We start from the raw sequence: 23,648 nt of genomic DNA, 5'->3' as shown, positions 1-23,648 counted from the left end.
AGAGGAGCACTGTAGGAGCTTACTTTGAGAAGCTTGGTTAGAACTATTCCCAAACTTTTGGACTAAAACTAGGGCTAGATCAGCTTCTGAAAAATGAAGGCTCAGGAGGGCAAAGCAATTGTGTCCCATACACAGATACCTTGCTGTATCTGGGAGTATTAATAGGGGAAGCTGAACCACTCTGAACCCTTTCTTGCTGCTGCTGCTCCTGCAGTCAGTAAGCCTACAGCTGCAGTTTGAAAGACAGTGGAAGCCCACACTTCCTCAACTTTTATGGTTTCTGTAGATGCACGGTAAGTAGGGTATTTTAACTCACATTTCTCTGTAACGTATCCTGATTTTCTTGGTATTTTAGGAAAGTTAATATATATTAAAAAAGTTTTAATGCATGTTAGCTACCTAGGATAGAGTATCCTAGGTAGTATTTACTTCATGTGGGAGTTTCTTGCATGTTTTTCACCACAAATGGTTAAGATATCAAAACAACCTTAACTCCCTGTAACACAGGCATAGCAGCTGGAAACAAAACATTAGTTATTTCTTTAAAATTACTTTACTTTTATTTGGGATTCTTAAGCTTCACTGACAGTAGGATTCAGCCTAAGCTTCTTGTCTTATTTATCCACTTGGTATCACCATCATGCATTTTACTTGAAACTGTTGCAACTCTCTTGCCTTACCTTAGCATAGCTTTTGTCAAGGGAGGAAATAATTGGACTGTACAGTGTTGTCAGCATTTTTGCTATTTATTATTAGCAGATACAATAATAAAAATGTCACAAGTCAGGTGTCTCTTAAGGAATGAGTAAAAATCAGTTAAATTGTGGATATGCTACAACTAGTATTTGAAATATTGGAACAATAGACAGCTCCTTGAGACAGCAGCCTCTCTTGATTTATCTGAGAAATATTGTAGTGTTATATTCATCTACAATAATATAAACAGAGCTTTTCTTGGAAATTAAGTGTCTAATTAGACAAAGTTCAAAATAGGTAAGTAATAAGCAATATTGTAAATTTTAGACTTAAATTTCACTTTAAATATAGGTTGAATGAGGACAAATCTTATAATTTCTTCCTGCAAAGACTGGAATGATTTTGAAAAGAAGTTGTAGCTAGGAAGTACATATCTTAAGGAGATAAACTAAAGCATAAATTTCTTCTTAAGCACATGGGACATTTGGTTTGCAAATATTTTTCTACAAAATTAACCTGGACTTGGTTCATTTGTTTAAACAAACAGACTATGATATGCCAGTGAAATCATTTTCATCTGTAGAGTAACTGTTTCTTTTCAGTGAGACAGCTGATCTTTTCCAAATGTATCTAATAATTCTGCCCAGTTCGGAAATACATTGCTTGCTGAAGTATGTATTTGCCCAAATCACATGATGATACCATTACTGTACTAAATCATCTATCACCCTGAAATCTGTATGTGCTTCTTCTGTCTTGTTCTTCAGTTTGCTAAATTTGTAATTTTCTAATGTTGGCAAAAAGTGTGGGAATTTCTTTGTATACTTCCAATCAAAAGGGATACTGAGTTAATAGGTTTTTTTTCTTCTCAACCTTATTTTCTCTTGTCTATATACTTGTTCTCTTGTTGACATTAAACTGCATGACATCTTATTTAAATTCCTTAATTTTAGATAGCAATTATTTTCTTAATGGCTGTGTAGCACTCTTGAACTGTGACCAGTAATTTTAAGTACTTCCCTCTGTTAAGTTGCAAGCATGTTGTGTACATGTGTTTTTCCTTCCGTCCCATTTTCTGTTGACACATCTGTTCTTATTTGCTTTGTAATGACAGTAACACTGTAATTCCTCTCTCATATTTTGTATTCCTAAATTTCTTCCATTTTGGACTGTTTTCACACTCTAGGGTGTTCTTTGTCTCCATGGCAATGGGAGGTAGACTAGAACATTGTTCTGAGCATTAGTGTGAGAGACTTTTTTTCTCCTCTGCTTGGAGAAAAATACCAAAATTCTGTCCATGCAACTGGCATGATATGGTAGATCTCATGATAATCTTTGTCATTGATTTTCTCTAGGCTGAAAAACAAACAAACAAAAGCAATGTCAACAGTGGTATAGTGTCTGTTTTGTAAGTGATTCCTGGTTTTTATCCCTGACATGTTAAAAAGAAAAATTTTTACCTTCCTGAATGAAAATTGATGAGTAGCACTTTTTTTTCCTCCTGTTGCTGTGGTCAGATATGGTTGAAAAATGTTTCTCAAAAACTGTGTAAGAGCCAAGGCCTTTAGAAATCCTTTCTTAGACATTTAATAGACCTTTAAAGCCCAGACTGTTAGTGTCCTTGTGCCCTCTGTGTGTCCTTCACATCTTACAGTACTTTTGTCTGAATATGATGCAAGTTTTTATTGCTGCATTATACAAAAATGGTGGGGGGAGGGTGAGAGAAGAGTTTGACAAGCTGAATTATGTGAGCTCCTGTTATTTCCACTATGTGGAATAGTGCAGCATTTGATACAGAAGGTGCAGCACGCTCCCCATTGTCTCCTTGTGCACAAAACTGCTACTTCATTGTACAAGGCTCTCCGGTTAGTCAAGCACCTTTGGTGTGTCTCTGCACTGAATATTTCTTTCTTAGCTTCTGTTTTTGAAGATGTTAGCTGTTTATTCCAATTTCTAAAGATCTCCTTTATACAGTTCATCTTTTCTTTTTTTTTTTTTTTTTTTAATAGACACAAACCATAGCTTCACAATCATATTGTCATTCTTTTTCAACATACCTAGGTAAATTCCTTCCAGCTCCAGATAGGTGATCTGAGCTCCCTGCATGGTCTGGTGCTTGGCTGTCTGTGGAACTGTATGCAGAGGATCAGGGAGTGATTTTTACTCTTGTTGCCTTGGGCTGCTGGTGCATTAGTGAAGTGGCACCTGAGGAAATGGAACAGTAACAGGCGTATGAAATGCCTGAGCAGGCATTTGAAAGTCCCACAGATAGTCTTTTACCTCATCTATATAATCTATTCTCATTTTTTTCCCCCTCCTCTTGTCTAGCAAAACTTAACAAGTTGAATCTTGAAAGTATAATAGGAGGAGCTTGACCAGAACTTTCTGAATTTGTAGTGAAAAGATGGTTCATTATTTCTTTTATTCATGATGAGAAATATGAGATGCACTTTTAAAGAAACAATGTTTTAAATTTTACTATAAGCTTAGAATCTTACAGTGTTTGTGTTTTGATATTAATTCCTTTCTTTTCAAAATGTTTTTCATTATTTTGTTCATATTTCTGAATATACGCTTTAGAGAGCATTTTGGTACTTTTGTTGACAAGTGATTTCAAATACTGTGCTATTCAAACTTGCTGTTAGTAACTCTGCTTGTACAAAATAGCATCCACAGAAATCTTACTGAATGGGAGCTGTGCAACAGAGAGGGCTGAAAAGTGGTGGCTCCTAGCCCAGCTTCATCAATGGTACTAGAAACATGAGGCAAAGGAAGGCAGCGGGATGAACATTAAATGCGAGGAGCTGAGTGCCAGAGTCACTGGAAGCAGCTATTGATTCTAATTGTGCTTTGCCAGCCCCATGAATACAGGCCTCAGGGGTGGCACTGGAGCTGGAGCTGTGGAGGAAGCTGACGTCAGCCTCCCTGGAGGCCGGCACTGAACAGCAAGCCAGTGTCCTTTCACCTGTCAGGCTGCACCCCGCTCATGGAGGCTGGGTGCCAGACAAGCAGCAGAGCAGTTCTGCAGCAAGGGTCTATCTTGCCTGCAGGTGATTATGTCTTTCTCTGCCAGAGGAACAATGCTTATATCACCTCTGGGGTGGTTCATTATTTTAGTGTTTTTCTCATGTTGGTTCTTTGAGCTACTAAACTGATTGTTATCTTGACTCCTTGATTCTCAGAAGTACTGATGTGAAGGGCCACTGCCTTTATCTGTATCTGAGCTCTTTTAGCACTGAACTCCTGGTGGTTTTGGCTAAACTGATTGTTTTTAATGGGAGACTTAATCTGCAGTCAAAGCTGGCAGAAGTCACCATTTTTACAGCCTGTAAATATCTTCTGGACTTGTTTTTATTCTAATTTCCTAAGTGTAATAAATGTGATTTTTTTTTTTTTTTTAAACTGATTCAGAAGGGTTCCTGCTCTGTGCAGTTATTAAATGTGGCTTTATGGGAAGCATAACAGGTATTTCAGCTGGTGAGAAAAAGGAGATCCTGTTGAGAAGAAAGTATTGAGCCAAAAAAATGCTAGATACAGCAATCCCTGCCCTCCTGGAACTAGTTCTGTTCCTAGCTCTACTGCAGACCTGTAGCTATATGATATCACATAAGGTCTGACAGATCAAGCACAACCTATTGAATGCACCTGGGACAATTAGCAAAAAATGTTCTAAGAAGCACATGGTTCATCCTGGCTTCTTGCCTTCACAGATGTTCTGAGATATGTGAGATGCTGTGATAGTTAATAGGGTTCTGGGGAGTGTGGTATCTGCCTTATTCTCATGTGTGCACTATACTGCATTTAGCTAAGCTAACACTCCACATTTGTACAGCAGAGTGCTCACACGGCTCACATAGATCAGATGTCTCTGCACGTCAGCAGAGATGAAAAACAGCATCTGATAGGCAAGTGAGTATCCACATTCTGCTGAACAGCATGTCTGCATCCTGGATGAGAATTCCAGACTGGTTCAGGTTTCAGGTTGAGGAATTTTCCAGTACATAAACATAATGCGTTTTCCTGGTGTAACTTACGGTTCCTCAGTTATGGTTTATGTTTTGGGATAGTGCTCTCATTAGATGTGTGTGTGTTAGTTATTCTGTGTATGCTGTCTGTGGCCCTCTCTTATTTAAGGAAACTACAGCATGTAGGACTAGTGGATTTTCCATATGATGGCAGCACTTTTGTTGTCTCATCCTTTTATTCCTGTAACAGTTCTCCATGTGACCAGCAATTTAAGGCTTTGTAGGATAATCACAATCTTACTGACATTAGACTGGAGGTCTTGGGGCAAAATACAAGCAGAATAAACATTTCTGCAAACATTTTGTGCTTTTTCTAGCACTGGAAAGAGGTTGGTGCAGAAGTATCAGATGACAACCCTATCCCAGCTCTTTCAGTGAGACGTGGGATACAAAATATATGTTAGACTCTCTGGGGAGGTTTGGGGCAGAAGAAATCCTCTATTGGACGGGTGCAAAGATGTGAGGGGGGGAGATACTTGGTGAGCTCAAGTTTTCTGCAGAAGTGAGCTTGAGACAAGAGGAGAGCTGCTATGTGGGACAGTTGGCTGAACTGACTTGGCTTGTTGAAGTGGAGTCTGAAAATAGCATAGCTACCAAATAGCAAAGACCTAGCCTAAAAGAGGTAAAGAGCTTTCGTATCAGATGAGAAGCAGATGTGTGTACTTGAGATGCAGATAGAAGAATTGCAATGGAAAGCCCATTGAGAACTCCTTGAAATTATAAAGAGTGAAATACTCAATAGGAAAACAGCTAATGGCAGTGAGGAAAAAATCTGAATCAAATACTGTAGGTTTTAAGTTTTTAGGGAGCATGTGCAGCCAGAAAAGCTTTTGCTTCTAAAATTGTCAAATGCAATTCCACGTCCTTCTACATACTCAAGTATCTAACTCTTTTTTGTTAAAAACAAACCAACCCCTCTATAGGAATAGTGGGGCCAGCAGTAAAATGTATTTTCTGCATTATGGTAAGTCATATAAAATCTGAGTGGAATTTTGTATAGGCAGAATTAAGTTTGCTGTTGAACAGTGTTCAGGAAATCTTATCTTTCCTGCTTTGGTAACTGTTAGAAAGTAGTGTTTCTTGAAAAGTTATTATAAATGAAGCCTGACATTGTGCAGTTGACAATTAGACTTCTTCTAAAATTGTTAGTTTGAAAGTCACATAAATAACAGTATCTCTGTGCTGCAGCGGTGAAATTGTTTTTCAGTAAAATATAAAGATAATTATAAGTTTAGAAAACTGCTTCAGTTTTAATGGATTCTCTGTTACAAATCAGCTTTTATTTTAATATATTAGCTTTTATTGTATAGGCCATACTAGGATACAAAACAAGGGATGAGTTTTCTTTATCCAGTTTTTCAGGTCAACCTTGGTCTGAAAATGTGAAGAAACATCCTTCCTTGCCCATAGACACCTGCTGTTCTCTGAGTCACTCATCAACCATGTATTACTGTGTTCTTCAGAATACAAATTTCTGTTCAAGTGATGGAAGCATCTATAGAAAATGTTGCAGAGGAGAGATTGGTTAAATAATGTAGCAAATGTGCTACAGTGAAAAGAAAAGCAGTAAGAACAGTAAGAAGAGCAATGGCTCTGTGTCTATTTAAAGGTGAAAACTTCTGCTGCATAACTACATTGCCATGTGTGGGTTAGGCTTTTTGTTGTTTGATTATTTTTTTTCTCACCATATTTAAATGTGTATTTTTAAAAAACTTACATAGTAACTCCTTTTTACCAGTGTGAGAATACATATGGAAGAATATTGAAGGCCAGAAAGTAGCAATAAAAATGTTCAAGGCAGAATATATTTTTTTCCTATTTTTTAATATCTTTGCTGATCAAGCTGCTGTTTTGATTCTTTTTGTAGGGTTGTCAGATTTTCAGACAACATAGATTTTTTTTTTTTTTTGTAGTAAGACCTTTTCAGGAAAAAAAACTTAAAAATATTAGTCTCAAAGTGCATATTTAATTGTAGCATGAGCTTAAGTTCTTAGAAACACTTCATCGCTATGACCCTGAATGGGTGTAATGCTTACACATGCATAATTTTAAGGCATGGATATTAAACTCATTGAAATCCATCATCCATGGCTATTAGAAGTGCTTTGTGTCTTTCAAAGAGACACTTGAAAGAAATCCTGACATTTCACATAGTTTCAAGTAGAGCAGTAAGGATGAATTTTCTGTTTAAAATGTATGAATATCTTTAGCTGGAAAATGTTGAAAAACTGGTATGGTTACTGTTACGAATCTAGGACTTTATTCTGTTTACTTTTACAACTTGTCCTTTAACATGCTTAGGACGAAGGCAAGGAAATTCAGAAGACTTAGGCTCTGTCCTGAGGTCCTGAGACATTGACTTTTGCATTTATAGATTGTTAAAGGATACTTTACCTAGAGATGCTGTGATGCTATCCAGCCTTCACTGTAGAATGTGTATTCCTTCATTCTGTTTTTATGTTAAAATTACAAAATGAGGCTTTGTACGTTGTATAATGATCTTGATTACATTCTGCAGAGGATATTGAACATTATTATAATCAAACTTACTGACTGAAGATCAGCAAAGGTCTGAATGTAAGAGGAAGCCAGGTTCTTATGCAGAAGGTTAAACAGCTTCAGGAATATTTGTAAAATTGTGAAGCTATAATTTATTGAAGCAATTTCTTTACTTAATCTGACAATTGATTAACATTTTTAATTGTTTGTAGAGGCACATAGTGGTTTTATTGAACATACCCAATAGTGGATTTTATTTAAGTAGCAGCTGATGGGAAAGGTGAATTCTTTAGGGAAAATCAGTATAGCTATATATGGTTTATGGGTATTTATATTTTGGATCTGAGATAGAAAATTTTATGCAAACTATTCAAGTCATACAATTAAAAAGAACAAAACCAGACACAACCTTCAAAGACAATAGAGGGGTAGGCGTACTGGGGAGAATACAGAGCAACATAGCGCTGTGTTGTGTATAGATCTATAATGCTGCTCGTCTTGAATGCTCTGCACAATTCTATTTGCCAAGAAAACAGACTTGGAAAAGATTCACAGAAGGGTAACAAGAAAGGTATGGAGTTGCTTTGTAGACAGAAGTCAGTCAGCAAGAATTCTAGCAATGCCTGAGGGATATTATATTCGGGATCTGTGAAGTTGTCTGCATTATAGAGATGAACAAGAATTGATTTATCTTCTGGATGGTCTGAGGCCAACTTGAGAATGTGTAATTTATACAAGCCCCACTTGTACATTGTTCCTTAAGCAAAATGCAGGATGCTTTGCCTTGGAGTGGATATTTGTCTCGCTCAGGATGACTTCTCTTTTGTTCTAATAGCTTTATGTTCTAGATATTCTAATTTTTCACCATTTTAATAACAACCCAATTTTCTGCATGGGCTCATTGTGGATGAACATTGCTGATTTAGTAGACATGGAAAGAGAATCTATCACTTTGATGTTTTTTCAAGAATTTTATGTTTTGCCTTTGTGGTGTGACTCCTGGAACAGCATTGCCTTACAGCTGGTTTAAACCTGTTTAGAACACCACTGAAGGAATAGCATCATAGTGACTATTAGGAGGAATATTTGAAAAATACTATCATAATTGTAATTCCTGCTTACTTCATGTGTGATTAAAAAAAAAGATACACCTGTGTGTATTTTATTACTTTAAAAATATAGTAATTAAAAAGCAAATCAGGTATACTGATTTGTAGATTGTTAATCTGTGCAGCACCAGAGTAAAGGAATGGTTAAGTATTGGTACAGAAATACAGTTCTATTTTGCACTTCTAGAGTCTGCTAATTTCTGTCTTTCTCTTTGAAATCACAAATTTTTGTAACAACATTTTTGCTAATAAAACATAAGCAGTCAAGTACGGTTTAGGCTGCAGCTACTTTTTTTTTCCTTTTCTTTTGGGCTAAAAACCCAACAAGCGTTCTGTACTTGCAAAGACATATTTGATGCTTGATCATTTTTAACTTCTTACTGTCTGTTTGACAACTGTATGAGATTTACATTTTTTCAGTACTTAAAATTGGTATGAATTAATGCAGTGATCTTTTATCAAGTGTGATTGAACTGCTGGATTTGACAGTATACCCACTGTGTTTTGTTAAGTTTCATTTATACAGAGTTTAAAATGTTTGGTACAGTCTTTTAAATATTTTTTTCTAGAGAACAGTTAGTTGAATTAAGACACAATAATAAATAATTCCAGCCATTTTTCTATGACACCTGTTATCTGAGATATGCAGATTGATCTATTGTCTCAGCCAATAATTTGTAATTTATTATCAAATTTCTTATAATCTTGAAAACCATTTATTTAATTCAAGCTTTTCCGTCTTGAAATTGAAGCCTAATACAGCTGATGACATAATTAGGAAGATATTTTATGTTTATAATGATGATTTGTAGAAAATAGATCTAATTAGACTGATTAAATGAAAGATCTTACTGATGCAGTTAAAGCTACATAGCAAATTATTTTATTAAAATTCACATTGTTTAAAATAGCTGTATTTTATTGATTATGACTTTGAAGCTTTACTTTTGAAAAATCATGCATTGAAAATATAATCAAGTTTTTCAATTCCTTTGAAGTTAAAGTACAGGAAAACTATCATAACATTTAAAAACAATGTTAGAAACATTACCTATGTGAGTACTGTAAGACATTTTCTATTTTACATGCTAGTAAGTAACATTTTTGAGTGGCATTTTTACTTGATGAGTGATGCAAATGGCCTCTGAATTACACTGTTTTATTCTGTATAAGTAATTTGTCCCATCATGATAACTGTAATCTTTTTCTCTCCTTTTTTTATTTTATTTTGCTGCCTGCGTTTTCTAGGAAGTAGAGGTTGGTATGCTTCTTCTGTCTTTTATGATACTGTGAGCTTTTCATGGATTCCTTATGTTTTACTAAATTTCGGTTGTTTCTCCCCCTCCAGGATGATTATTTTCGTACGTGGAGTCCGGGTAAACCATTTGATCAAGGTAAGATTCCTCTCCCAGGTGCCTTTGTGGGTTAAAACTTAAGTATTTGTATTTGTGCTCCTGTTCTAGAATACTAACAGAATTCTGCTCATTTGTGTAATTTTCTCTGTCTTTAAATAATTGATTTAAAGAGGACCAGAAATTCAGTCTAATCATTGTTTTATGTCTGTGAGTTTTTCAAACATTTAGTGATTAGAGAAAAAGATGGGAGCATTAGAAACCTCCAGAGTAGCTTAAAGTTTCCCTTGGAAAAACATGAGGTTTGGAAGGTTTTGTTTTATTTGTATATTTAAGTTAAGAACCTGTGTTTTTCCAGTAGGACATCTGATGAAAAACAGGCATGCAGTCTAATACTTGTCTTTTGCAGCCAAGAAAACAAATTATTAAGATTTTGAATGTCTCTTTATATCCATCGGCTAAAAGATGATATAGAAAACCAATTTTGGGAGTCTGTCATGTTCAAGTGATCCATCTTGAGGCAAAATGCATCTGGAGCTTTGGGAATGCTGCAGTACAACAGTTTTAGGCTGAGAATACTATGAGCAAATGCAGCAAATATTCCCATTACACATTCCCTCCCCAGGCTTTGGAACTTAATATTTACTGTCAATATAATCCCCCTCATATATGTTGTTTCAAAGTGTATTGCTGCCATTTTAAAACTGCTGAGAATCTTGATACTTCTTTTAATTGCTCTGAGAAATGCTCTGAGAAAAGACTTTGTCTTTTCTGATAGAACCAGTGGCATTAATGCAATGAAGAAATGGTGCAGGGGCTTGTAAATAAGAGTCTAAGATAAAAATGTGTTGCTAAGATAGTGTTTATTAAATTTCAAGAACTTTCTCCACAATGTATACTGACTTGTGAGGGATATTATTTTGTTGTAATACTATAAAAAATTGTGGTTCAAGGAATTGGTTATTCTAAATACAAATTGTAAATATATATATATATTAAAAACAGTGAGTGTCTTAAATTTAAGCCTTCTTTTCCCTAAAGGGGCCTGCATGAAAGCTGGTGAGAAGGGACTTTCTACAAGGACATGTGATAGGAAAAGAGGCAAATAGCCTTAAGCAGGAGGAATCTGGGTATAAATTATATACTAGGAAGAAGTTCCTTACTGTAGGATTGGGTGAGGCACTGGAACAAGTTGCCCAGAGAGACTGTGAAATTCCCATCCCTGGAGGTGTTCAAGACTAGGCTGGATGGGGCTCTGAGTAACGTGGTGTAGTGGAAGGTTCACTGCAGCAGTGAACAGGGACATTGGAACTAGATGATACTTAAGATCCCTTCCAACCATAACTATTTAATGCTTCTGTGAATAGTGTTTTTATTCATTCTCCTATACTTTGGTACATTTTGAAAGGCCTTCTTATGTTAAGGTGTTAGAGTATGTCAGAATTGCTCATGTTGAGAGATCTGTGTAATTCTGTTTTTGTTAATAGGAGTTTCTATATGGAAATACATGTCCAAGTATAGAGGAGGGTAGCCCTTACAATGGAAATATAATGGTATTTGTTCCTGGGCTGCAAAATCTATTTTAAAAGATGGAAAAATACTATGATTTGTATTGCAATCCACCAACACCGTTTCTTAAGGCAACGTATGGCATTTGTTTGAAAAGGAGAACTTGTTCCCATTGAGCCCTTGTTTGCTTATATCCTTATAAGATAGCAAAACATATTTGAATGTTTTGACTGTACATTTTTTGTATATGTGTATACACCCCTAATTTTTTTTGTACTTCTGTAAATACCACAGTGTAACTTGTTAATAAACAAATATGTGGTGCATGTTTTACTGTTGAAACAAACCTGTGTGTTCCATTAAAATAGTTACTGCTAAAAGACAGGTTTTGCTCTTTCAGTAGTTTTAGAAAAAAGCAAGTAGAATGTTTTATGTTTAGGACTATTCAAAGCTGACTACTTCAGTAGCTTTATCATCATTTTATCAATGCTTACTCAAATTAACCTCCCCATACACACACACACACAATATTTTGACACATTTTATTCATACACCACTTTTATATCAGATGAAAATACACCAAATACTTCTGGTACATTTTATTTTTAGACTGCAGATGAAAGCAGAGCTTGGAGGGTGTAGCTATTGAATGAAATCACATGCACAAAGACACTAGTGTAATTTTGTGAAGTGGAAAGGATGTTTTCCTTTGCTCAATAGAAATACTGTGGAGGAAAAGTAGAGTATATTCATGTAATTGAAAAAGTGCAGCATGACATTTCTGTAGAGGTTGAACACCCTGAAGGTATAGTTGGTTTGTAGATGTATTTATAACATTTCTTGTAGACCATTCCATTGAATTATTTTTGGCTTTTGTAGTATCAGGTTATTTTAGATGTCTGTTTACAGCAGAAATTTGTAGATAATGTTGTACAACAAAACCAGATTTTGAAACTGTTTAATTTATATTAGTTCAATGTCTGCCTTTTAGCTCTATGTATTTCGTCTACCTGGTTCTGTAATAATTTGGGTAACTAAGGATATCCAAATACATGCAAACATATCTGTATAATTTGCAAATACATTTCTGTACTGTGAACTGAAATAATTTAGAGTCATATTCAATAAAATAATTTGGTTCACTCATTTGCAAGCCCTGGGAAGTCATAAGGGAATTTAATGAAGATCCATTAGTTGAAGATGGAAAACAGTCATGTAGAATTAACTTTGCTGCATTTGATATGTGCTCTCGTGATCTAGTTTTTATAGAACTATTGATGTTTTTTAAACTAGAAATATATGTCCATCACTTTCAAGATAAGTTGCAGTACTTTGTAATTAAAATGTATCACATAGCACTTTAAAATGTTGTCTCAGATAAAAAAATAATGGTGTCTTTGTAGGAGGACACTATGAATTTCAAAAAGACCAGAACTGAAAAGCTTTTAAAAATATTTCATGCTTATTTACTGTTAAGACTAAACTATATTTAATCTGTTAAACAGTTTCCAGTTTCAGGTATTTAGGTATGTTTAGGAATCCTACTCACTAATGAAGTACACTAAATTCTATGTTAAACAGATTCCCACTGCTTTATGATGCTTTCAGCTAGTACTTGCCTGTAAAGATCTCTTGTACATGCCTGAGGAACACTTCCATGGTGCTTTTTCTTAATTATCTGATACTGTGTTTAAATGATTCTTTTGTTATTTTTCTTTTATAAATTTATCTATTGTGGTAACATCACAGATGTGCCTTGTCCTATACAATTCACAGACTTGGCTCCTAACTCAGATTCACTGGATAAAACACATCTGCTTCTCTAGTTATGGCTTGAAAATTGTTTCAGTATTTATTTCTGTGAAATCATTGAATGGATTCTAAATTTTATAGCTATTTTTAAAAGAAGCTGTAGAAAGGATTTTTACTGAGGCTACACTGAGCCCATTATAAGAGATTTTGCTTGCCTTCAGTAGCAGCCTAAGCCCTTATTCCTGCTGTCTTGACATCTTTGCTTTATACCCTGAAGTAAGGTCTAGAGTCACCATATTGAGGATTATTATAAGATAAAGTAAGAAGTATTTTTTTCTGTTTGTTTTTTAACATGGCCAAATCCTGGATTCATGTGGCTGTTCAGACCCACAAATAGTTATGTCAGAAAAGTGGAAATGTGTTGCAGGGTGACAGTGACTGTCCAGAGTACAGCACTGGAGCTTCTCAAACTGGCAGTGTGCTGAGAAAAGGGTATGTGGGACTGCTTCTTTGCAGTTACAAGGCTGCTAAAATTTAATCCTGCAAATTTCTCACTTTAGAAGTCCAGTTTCTCTCTACTGTGCTGTCATGTCCCAGATAAGGGTCAAGTCCATGAGTACTGTGTACCTGAAATATTTTGCTGTGTACTAGGACTGCTTCTTCTTCACAGGCTCATTTAAAGGCCTAATTTGCTTTTGTTTACCACAGAAATGCAATATGAAGGCAAGTAAAGCACCTAATAGAGGTATGTATTAAGAATATGAAATTGGAAATAACATTACAGCTTAATAGTGAGGGAAAAATAAATAGTTTAAAAAATCCCTTTAAAAGAACCAAACAATAAGCAAAGACTCTAAAGAAGAAAAAAGAGCTGTACATAGTTTTACTTGAATAGAAGAATGAAAACCTGAAATGTTAGATAGAGGTTGCTTTTTTGACCTATTTAACTTCCAAATACAAAGAATGTTAAGACAAACCCTGTACAGAATTTGTGTGGCGGTTATAATTCAGTTTTACCACAAGTAGATTTCCTGGTAATTTTTGTTTGCAGATATATTTCTGATGTATTAGATACTTGATTTGACTAGTCTACTGGATTCTGGTTTAGTTGGTTTAAAAATTTAAAAGCTGAAGTTGATTACAGTAAAATGTGATTATGATTAAAATTCCCTGTGTAACTTAAGAATACATAATGAGATACAGAAATTAGAGTTCTCCAAGAGACAAAAATAAAATCATTAAAGTTGGGAAGGACTTCTAAGATCATAGAGTCCAACCTTTAACCCAGCATTTCCAAGCCCACCACTGAACCATAATGCTGAGTGCCACATCTACAGATCTTTTGGTTACCTCCAGGGGCAGTGGCTCAACCACTTCCCTGGGCAGCCTCTCCCAATGCTTGGCAACCCTTTCAGGGAAAAAAAAAAATCATACTATCCAATCTAAAACTTCTCTGGTGCAACTTGAGGCCATTTCCTTTTTGTTCTATCACTTATTAGGTGTGAGAAAAAACCAACTCTCACCTTTCAGGGAGTTATAAAGGGTGATAAGGTCTCTCCTGAGCTTCCTTTTCTCCAGGCTAAACAACCCCAGCTCCCTCACATGTTCAGATCTGTGATCCAGACCCTTCCCCAGCTCTGTTGCCCTTCTTTGGACACGCTCCAGCACCTCAGTGCAGGGAGGGCCCCAGAACTAAATAGAGGATTTGAGGTGTGGCTTCGCCAGTGCTGTATCTTATAGCATGTTGTTTTGCAAAAATAATCATCTTGGGAAGTGAGACAATGTGGGAGAATTTTCAGGGAGATGCATTTCTGCTCTTGCAGGTCTGCAGATGTTTCTTTGTCCTTGTTGCCCAATTTGAAGAACCCAGAAGTCAGTTCTAACACAGCCAGCAAGTCTCTAAATTATGATTTAGTGTATTTAGGAAAGGATAATATAATGCTTAGCTGTTTGCTGGTGATTGTTCTATTGTGAATGTTCAAGTAGTCTTAAGGTGTTATTTCTTTTCTGCCAAATGAAGAAGGTGAACATTTTGATACAAAAATAAAAAACAAAAGTGCTTTTCTAAAGCTGTTGAAAACTTAAAAAGTATGCCAGGGAAGTGTGCACTTGTATTTCTCCTTGTCTTAGTAGGTTTGGATATCTTTGCAGAATATTTGAGAGTTCCTTATTATATATTGAAGAAATTTAATATAATTGTCTTAATTTTGTTGTCACTTACACCAGTCTGAGCCCAAAATAACTATGTTTTTCAGCAATTTAAATAAACAGGATCATTTCTGAATTGTCACAGATAATGATACAGGAGGCATTTGATTCCTGAATATGTGAAATTTTTCATTTGCATCACTTTTTGAACTAAGTGTAACCAATTTTCTTGTAAACTTTCAAGAAATGCGCAAAACACAAAAAAAATAGGAATGTTTTTGAAGCAGAGATCATAGGTATTTGTGAGGGGGAGAATTTCTTATAATTTAGTCACTGCACAAGTAGCTTAAAAAAATGTGACTTGGTGAAGATGATTTTTTTTTTTTTTAAAGAGGGTGGAGAAAGAATGAGTCAAGTATTTGAAATTTCGAAAAAGAGATCAAGCTTTAGTGAGTTTGTTCCAGAGGAAGAACAGAGACTGGCAGATTCAATTTTATTTTTTTAGCACTTATTTTAAATTATATTATCAGTACCTAGAATACCAGGTACCATGTTATGAATCAGTGTAATGGCATTTTCATGTCCTTTTTAGAAAAACTTTATTTGCAGCAGTGAGCAAAATGGAAATATGCAGTACTTTGTGTCAGATGGTTATAAATTAGTATTAGATGCTTCTTTGCTTATCAGAGCTGTTGAGTAGCATAACAACCATTGCAGGGCAGCTACAAACTTGTTGCTGATGTCCCAGAGCTTAGTAGTATAGAACATTAGGAACAGTGATGCTTTTTTACAGAGGATTTAGAGACTTTACACAATTGTCTTTGAACCATCAGTATGGAGAGTTCTGAGCACTTGTGAGAGGAGAATTTCTTGGCAGAAGGTACCTCCATGCTAATAGCCATCTTAAATATTGAAGCACTTGCTCACAAGTTAGAAACCAGACTAGACAACCAATGATGTTCAGGGATTTGAATCTAAACTTTTAATTACTTCATTGGCCACCTGCAGAAAAACCTCCACTCTAGACTTCTTACTGAAGTTGTAGATTCGTGTGTCCAGATGGAACTAGTGTTCAGGAAGATTCCTCTTGTGACCATCCAGCTGTAGTTACCCATTCTGCTTTTTATGCTATATACTGAATCTTACATGGCAAATATAGTCCCTGGGAAAATAAACAAAAATTTGAGATTCTTCTTTTTCAGAATGCTCCCATCAAATTACTGAGGTAGGCTATTTCTTGTTTATTCTTTCATTTTTATTTATAAATTTCAGATTTCTAGCTGCAGAGTGATTCATTTTCATGTTGAAGTTAAAAGGTGTTTATTCTCAGTCGATATGTTGCATAGTAAGATGGGCTTTTCTTGTAATGAATCCACAGCAGTGTTGGTTCAAACCATATGTGACTGAGGAGTGTCTGTGTGTGCATGCAAATTTTGAATGCTGATCAGTGTACAATTTAGGTGAAAGATAACTGTTACCACTATTTTAATAAAACTTTTGTCTGGTCTCTGTGTTAGCTGACAGTATCAGCTGAGTGTTTATGTTCTCTGCCTTGCTCTTCACCCTCCTGTTACTGGAAATTGTGGTGCTGGGATTCTGCAATTATCTAGACCCGCAACACTTGTCAGTGACAAATCCTGCTATAGCAGGTGAGAAACTGTCATCTTTCAAAATGGAGAAGTAAAGATACTTGTGGTCTTTTGGTACCTTCAGGAATGGTGAGGTTTATCAAAGGAGACAGTATGAATCATTCCCTTCTATGGCTGTCTGCCTTGGGTTATAACCTAGGCATTTGACATGATCATTAATATTTTAGTTAAAACTTTCAGATAATATAATTTTTTTTTCTCCCTGCATTGTCAAATATGAAAACATTGTAGGCAAAGAAGTCAAGACTTGCCTTTTAAAGTAGTGGAATTAAATGACTCATGAGATGCACAAACCATAGCTGAAGTTTTGGTAAATGGAAACATTTTGCTCATCAGAAATGAATCAGAATATTGGAGGAAGAAAATAGACTTTGAGTCTGAAAACTTTGTCCTTGGCTTTTTTTTCACCTTTCATTTTAATTGGAGTGGAAAGTAAGGAACATGTTAGAATGCACTCAATAGTTTGTGGAATAATGATAATTTACCTGGATTTCTGCCACAGTGGCTGCCATTAAGAATATTCCCATGTTATGGCTTGCTAGTCTTTATTTCCTAATATATTCCCTATAAAAATGATGTTCTGACTAATGTCAGTTTTCAGGAGTGCTAACTGTAAATTAGCTTACAGAAGAGATGATCAGAAGCTTTTCTTAATTTCTTTCCCAAATTTTAATTATAAATAAATAGATCCATTAGTAATAATTGAATCAAGTTTTTGAATATTGATTGCTTCCTTGTCAGAAGAACAAATCCCTACTAATCTATCGAAGTCAACTGAAATTTCTAATGGCAGAGCAACTTGTTATTTACAATGGAAGTTCTTAGAGAAATAGTAGATGTTAAAAAACATTTTATAGCTTTGATAGACTTTTTGTGACAGTGATATCTTTCTGCTTGTTGAAATGTAGTTAATGTGACATTTCATGGTATTGTAGCCAGACACATGGACAAATGTAAAGTAGGCATGTGGACCAATAACCTATAGCAAGTACGCTTTTCTGAATGTTAGAAGCTGTGTAAAGCTGAACATTATGAAGTTGTTAAAGCTAAGATCAGACCTGCATCTTTAGAAGCTGGTTGTATGTGACATTGTAGGAAGTCAGCTGATACAGCAGTAAAGAGATGATTTCTGACAAGACTTACATAAATATATTTCTTTCGTCTAGAGTCTACTCTTCATAGTGAAAACCTTCGCCTGTTTTCAGTAGCAGTGTAATTGTGCTGTACAATTGATGTTTTCACTTCATTTATGGGGGGAAGCCTCTAATTTTCATAAATATTATGAGATTTTAGTAAATGTTAATTGGATAAAAAATTGGATTGATACCTGTTTCATGTTGAAGACAATAGCTGCAAAGAATACATCAGTCCTACTGTGGGATTTTGATGATTTTGGTGGGAATATTGTTCTTCTTCAAAGCTGCTTATTTTGGCAGAAACAGAAAGAAACATGGAGTATTGTCTGTGTACTCTGAATGAGGTAGGGGAATGCCAGGAATGTTTTGTTAGGGATAACTAGAAGATAGAAGAAGTAAAGACTTTGAGCCATGTATTTCTTGATATAAATGAGTTACATGTTTAGCCGAAATCTTTGATACTTTTCCTCAAATTTATGCATTTTCATAGTAGTTTAAGATATTTAGGGCGACTCCTTGTAGAGACCAGACACATAGTTAGATGTGTCCCTGTGTTGTAAGGGGAGTACAGTTCTTCCCCAGCATGAAGAACTTGATGCATGAACAGACCCTGGTTTTGAAAACTATTTTTTGAAAACTATTTTTCTTGTGGTTTAGCCTTTATTTCTCATGAAACTTATTAATTTGTCAGTTCCAAGTATCAAATAAAACATGCTCAAAAGAAGGTCAAGCCATTTCCATACTTTTGCAAATATGTAAATAGTTTCAGTCCTTTCAGAGATGGCAAAATCACTAATGCAATCTGATGTGGGTGCTATGCACATTATAGTGTAGAATTAACTAGAGCATCTGATATTCAGTGAGAAAGACATACAGTGGTTTTCATGGTTTCTAGCAACATTTCTTTCTGGGTTCTTTCTTGTTTATCCTCTGGCATGTTGTTAGTCCAGGCAGACGTTGACTCTTCAGTTAGTTCACTTTTTTGCACTCTGAAAATCTGCATTTTCACCTGATCTTCTCCTTGCTGTTTTTTTTTTAAAAAAAAAAAAAAAAAAGTTCCCAAGGATATACATTCTTCTGACTTCTGTACCAGCAAAACTTAGTTTGGTAACTAAGAAAGTTTCATGAAAAAGTACTGGGAAAAGGGAGGCTATGTGTCACACGTAAGGTGAGGAAAAAACACTTCTACAGGGACCTCACAGCTGACACAGAACAAGTTCAGCAGGTCATGGAGTGATAATGTGAGTTAGTGTCAGTGGCAGGACCATGAGTGCTGAACATGCTTTTGAATATAAAAATGGTCTTGTGATTTTGGCACTCATGGCTCTGCTGCCTTACTCACCTTGCTTAGTGAGTGTATACCTCATCTGAGGTGATCAAGGGTTACATACAGGGCATGATAACCACTGAGACAGCAAATAGTAAAAGATTATATTAGCAAATGGAAACCAGGACTTTCAGTGTTTACTGATTTATATCAGTAAATACTGAAAGTCCTGGTTTCCATTTGCTACCCATCCTCATGTTGTCATAAAGTCAAAGTGGAAAATTACCATCTCTTGCTTGTAATGTTGTGTTCTGCCTGTAATGTTTTGCCAAAATGTAGCATAATGTCAAAACCATATTTTACGGCTAACTAACTTTGATGGAATTGTCAAAACATACCTTCAGAGTCCCAACAACTTTAGAAATGAAGTAACCATCTCAGTGGGAATGATTACATAATCTCCACTGTTCATCCTTTTTCCTGAAACCTGTTTCCTACTTGGTATTAACTCAGCATCCTTATATGATTCCAGATCTCTGTTAGTCATGTGTTTTTTATTTCATTAACCTATTTTATTTTATAGAGGAGTTATTTGAAGATAGACCATATTCCACTATTGCTACTTCAGTGATTCCATCAGGGAACATTCTGGGAAGTCTGTTCCCTGATGTAGTACCTTAAATGATTACTAGTGGCTGGCATTACATTCTGCCTGACTTAATGCAGAGAAAATATTTTAAAGAGTATCTAAAATCTAAAGTAAATTGGAGAAGGATATGATCTCCTTAATTTTTACTCTGACTCTCTAACCCTAGTTCAGTAATTTTTTTTTTTGCTGCAGCTGTTCCCATTCATATAGAATTGTTGTAATAGATTTATTCTGGATTACTGGTGGTGGTTTTATGGCTAGTTTACTGTAGAAATAAAAATGTGTGGAAGAAGAATACATATTTTCATATACCTTTTTCTGCAATTAACAAAATACTTCTTTTCTGTCTGCATTGAATTATTACACTAATGATTCCATCACTTCTCTGCTTTGATGATAATATGATATATTTGTTTTGCACAGCTGAATGTATTATTGAAAAAGAAAACTGAAAAAGTCACTGCTCAGACTATATTTTATCACACCACTACAACATCATGAGTCGAAACTGCAACTAATGGTCAACTTGGTTCTTGTTTTCTGGGTACATGCATGGTTATCAGGCTTAAGTTAATATCCTCTGTCAGGTCACATGAGATGTGGTTGAAACTTTGATTCTGAGGAACAGAAGAAACATAAATTTTCTTTCAGAAAATATACATGCAAATGTTTGCTCTCAGGCACATGGAGTGATTGTTGGGAATGTCCTGTACAGGGGCAAGGGTTGGACTTGATAGTCCTTGTGAGTCCCTTTCAACTCAGAATATTCTGTGATTGTGGTATTTTATAAGCAGATGCAAGAAATGGGGAAAGAGCATTTCTGAAATAAAGCTGAATAGTGGAATGTAATATGCTAATGTGAAGAACACAGGAAAACTGAATTCCAGTTGTTCATAGCTTTCTTGATTAAAAAAAGGATACCAGCAGGGGTAAAAAAAAAAAAAAAAAATCACTTTTGGAATACTTAGATTACCTGAAAGGACATTATGGAGATCAGAGAATGGAGAAGTTGATTATCTCTTGTGGGAGCTTAAATTGGCAGATGCATGGCTATTATAGCCATGTAGGCATGGCTACTCCAGAAAAATGCAAATTTAGTAGTAAGCAACAGAAAGCATTTTTTGGTTCTTCCAGTATTATAGCCAGAAACCATGTTTGTAGTTGGAATTGTACTTCAAAAGTTATTATGAATGATGACTAAAGGACCAGCTAAAAAAAATCAAAAAACAAACCACAAAGCAGAGAAATAGAAACCTAGAAGAAGGTAGAATTGATGTTTAAAGATGGAGTCACACAAATCACTTACCTGCATATTTTAGTTTACTTTTTCTTTTACTGAAATCTCATCTGAGTAATAATTTCTCAGAAAGTTCAGTGTCATTGTTCACACTTAATGTTGAGTAGGAAGAGCCCAGTTGCATCTTAGTAAGCACTTAAGGGAAGCTGCTTTCAAGGTGGCAATACCATTATTTGGGGATTGCAGTCAGAGAGTGGCAATTGTTAAATAAATATAGCAGGGAGTACTTACCTACAGGACAGGTGTATTTTTTCCTGGTTCCTTTCAGTCCGGTACAGTACAAGCAGCAGGCCAACCCACATACTGGATGGGTTTTGTGTGTGGTGTTTCTTGCCTTAATTTCATATTCTAGATAACTGTTAACAACTTTCTAAAACTATTTTCAGCTTTAGATCCGGCTAAAGATCCATGTTTGAAGATGAAATGTAGTCGCCATAAAGTCTGTGTGGCACAGGATCAACAAACTGCAGTTTGCATTAGTCACCGGAGGCTTACACACAGGTAAATACATCAAAAGTTAATCCTATAGACATTTTTGTAGTGTTCATGACTGACTTGTAAACTATAAAACCATTTTAATTAGATTAATTACTTAACAACATATGAGCACAGTAGAAGTGGATTTTAGAAGTCATTATATATGTCATTATGTAGTCATTATTAAAGCATAATTTAATAATGATGTTTACTATTTATTTTTTTTGTACTAGGAGGTATACATGTTTAAATATTGTAAGCTGCTGGTACAAATACATTTAGGGAATTTGCCATTGTGCCAGTATCACATGAATAAAATTATTGTGATAGTATCCTACTTTTGTACATTACTTTGACATCATCACTTCTTATATGAAGCTAGAGAACTCAAAACTGTCTGCTGAATTGTAGGTAACAGCCTGATACAGTGTAAGTTAGAGATTAGTGGGGGTTTTTCCCCCTCTTCTTTTTCTCTTCTTTTGTGCATTCTGATTTTCTTTGCATGCTGGACTGGTTAAATGCAAGGAGAAAATATATAATGAATTCATGTATTTTTGTGGCTTTATCTGAGGCAGAAATATGAATATGTAGGACCTGAACCATACACTTAGTTGAGTCATGACAGTTGCTTGCTGTGGATATGGAGTCAAATTGCATTTTCAACTTGAGATTGTTCTTTTTTTCCCTGCTTCATTGTGGGAAAGAGGACACAGTAGAATGGTTAGATTTCAATAAATTGATTTAAATAAGTGTCTGTTAAAGTACTTTTCTCAGTAGGGGCTGAAAAGAGCTGAGAAAATAAGACTTCCTTGTGTGTTGGAAGGGGATCATTTCAAGCACAGTTTTATGAATGATACAAGGAATGTTCTTCTGAGTGTCTAGTTATGTTAAATACATCCATCTGGAGCTTTTCAAACAAGGAAGATAGTACATAGTGAAAGGAAAAGTTTAAACTGTTCTCGATCTGCAGCTGTACTTAATTAACAAAAAAACTCAACAGTATTTGTGGAGTTACACTGTTTATATTAAACAATCTCAGTATAGAGCTAGACATTTTAGTTTGATAAGGTACTATATATGGTGCAAGAATTATTAACAGACAAAGGTAGGTAGTCTGATTTCAACTGCATGTGAAGCTTCAGGAATATTATGAGTGTTAACTCTGAAGAGACAACATAATAATTCAAAATTTCTAAGAGGTATGTCATGGAAAACAATGAAAATAATGACATTTCCTAGTTAAGTATACATGCAGTAGGTGATGACTGAAAACTCTTTTAGATTAGATGAAGATGCATACTTGTGTTGAATTAAGAAAGTTTTTGACATCAGCCTTCATTCCAGTATTATTCCTCCCACAGTTCTTGTACTCTTTTAGAAAGGTAATATTTTAAAAGGCAAAACTTGCCTGAATATAATGCAGTCAATAATGGGAAACTATGGAATGGCAGCAACTTGATGATTGTAAAAAGCACTGTAAATCTAGTCTTGTAAGGTAGATGAAGCAATTTTCTGTCTACCTGTGCCAAGCCAGGGCAGGGTTTTCCCAAGCTTAGATCTCCCTGTTCTGCCAGATTACCACATACAAGAAGAAATAATTTTGTTTGTGCTTTCTTTCTAAAAAGGTTTTTCATGCAGTTTCTGACCTTTTTGTAACATGGTGGGATTAAAGTATGAATATCATAAACACAAGCAGTCGTCTGCAGGGTCTCTTTACCACTAGAGATTTTCTTTGCCTAACATGTTATTCCTTCACTTGTATCTGCAGTTTGCCTGCTGGTTATCAGTAGGGCCATCTGTTTCTCAGAGTTCCCAAAGGACCAGTCCACTCTGTGTGAGTCTTGGTAAAAATTAGATGAGAAAGCATAACTTGACAGTTGATAACATAACCTATCTACCAGTATCCATTTCTAATATATCATTTGTGTGTAATCTGTTGTGAATAAACATTAGCAAAATGTTTCATCCCAGTAATCCTTTTAGTTCGTGTGTGTGCACGTGTGGTGTTCTAGGATTGGATAATAAGAATAATTAAGAAAAGACAGTTGGGGATGTTTTCTGAAAAAATAGTTGAGACCTTTTT

General features: G+C 35.3%; 1 protein-coding gene across 2 annotated transcripts in view; it reads left to right on the top strand.

Annotated features, from left to right (window-relative positions):
- Window positions 1-23,648, top strand: part of SPOCK3 (SPARC (osteonectin), cwcv and kazal like domains proteoglycan 3) — a 163,724-nt gene that overhangs the window by 52,016 nt on the left and 88,060 nt on the right. For both annotated transcript variants that reach the window (XM_058837985.1, XM_058837984.1), the window contains exons 3-4: window positions 9,678-9,723; window positions 21,475-21,589. In XM_058837985.1, the coding sequence (XP_058693968.1) occupies window positions 9,678-9,723; window positions 21,475-21,589 (161 nt within the window). The remainder of the gene's footprint in view (window positions 1-9,677; window positions 9,724-21,474; window positions 21,590-23,648) is intronic.

The sequence above is a fragment of the Poecile atricapillus genome, chromosome 4, assembly GCF_030490865.1.
Source record: "Poecile atricapillus isolate bPoeAtr1 chromosome 4, bPoeAtr1.hap1, whole genome shotgun sequence".
Classification (NCBI taxonomy): Eukaryota; Metazoa; Chordata; class Aves; order Passeriformes; family Paridae; genus Poecile; species Poecile atricapillus.
The sequence above is the reverse complement of the archived record's forward strand: the minus strand, read 5'-3'. Positions and strand labels throughout refer to the sequence as shown.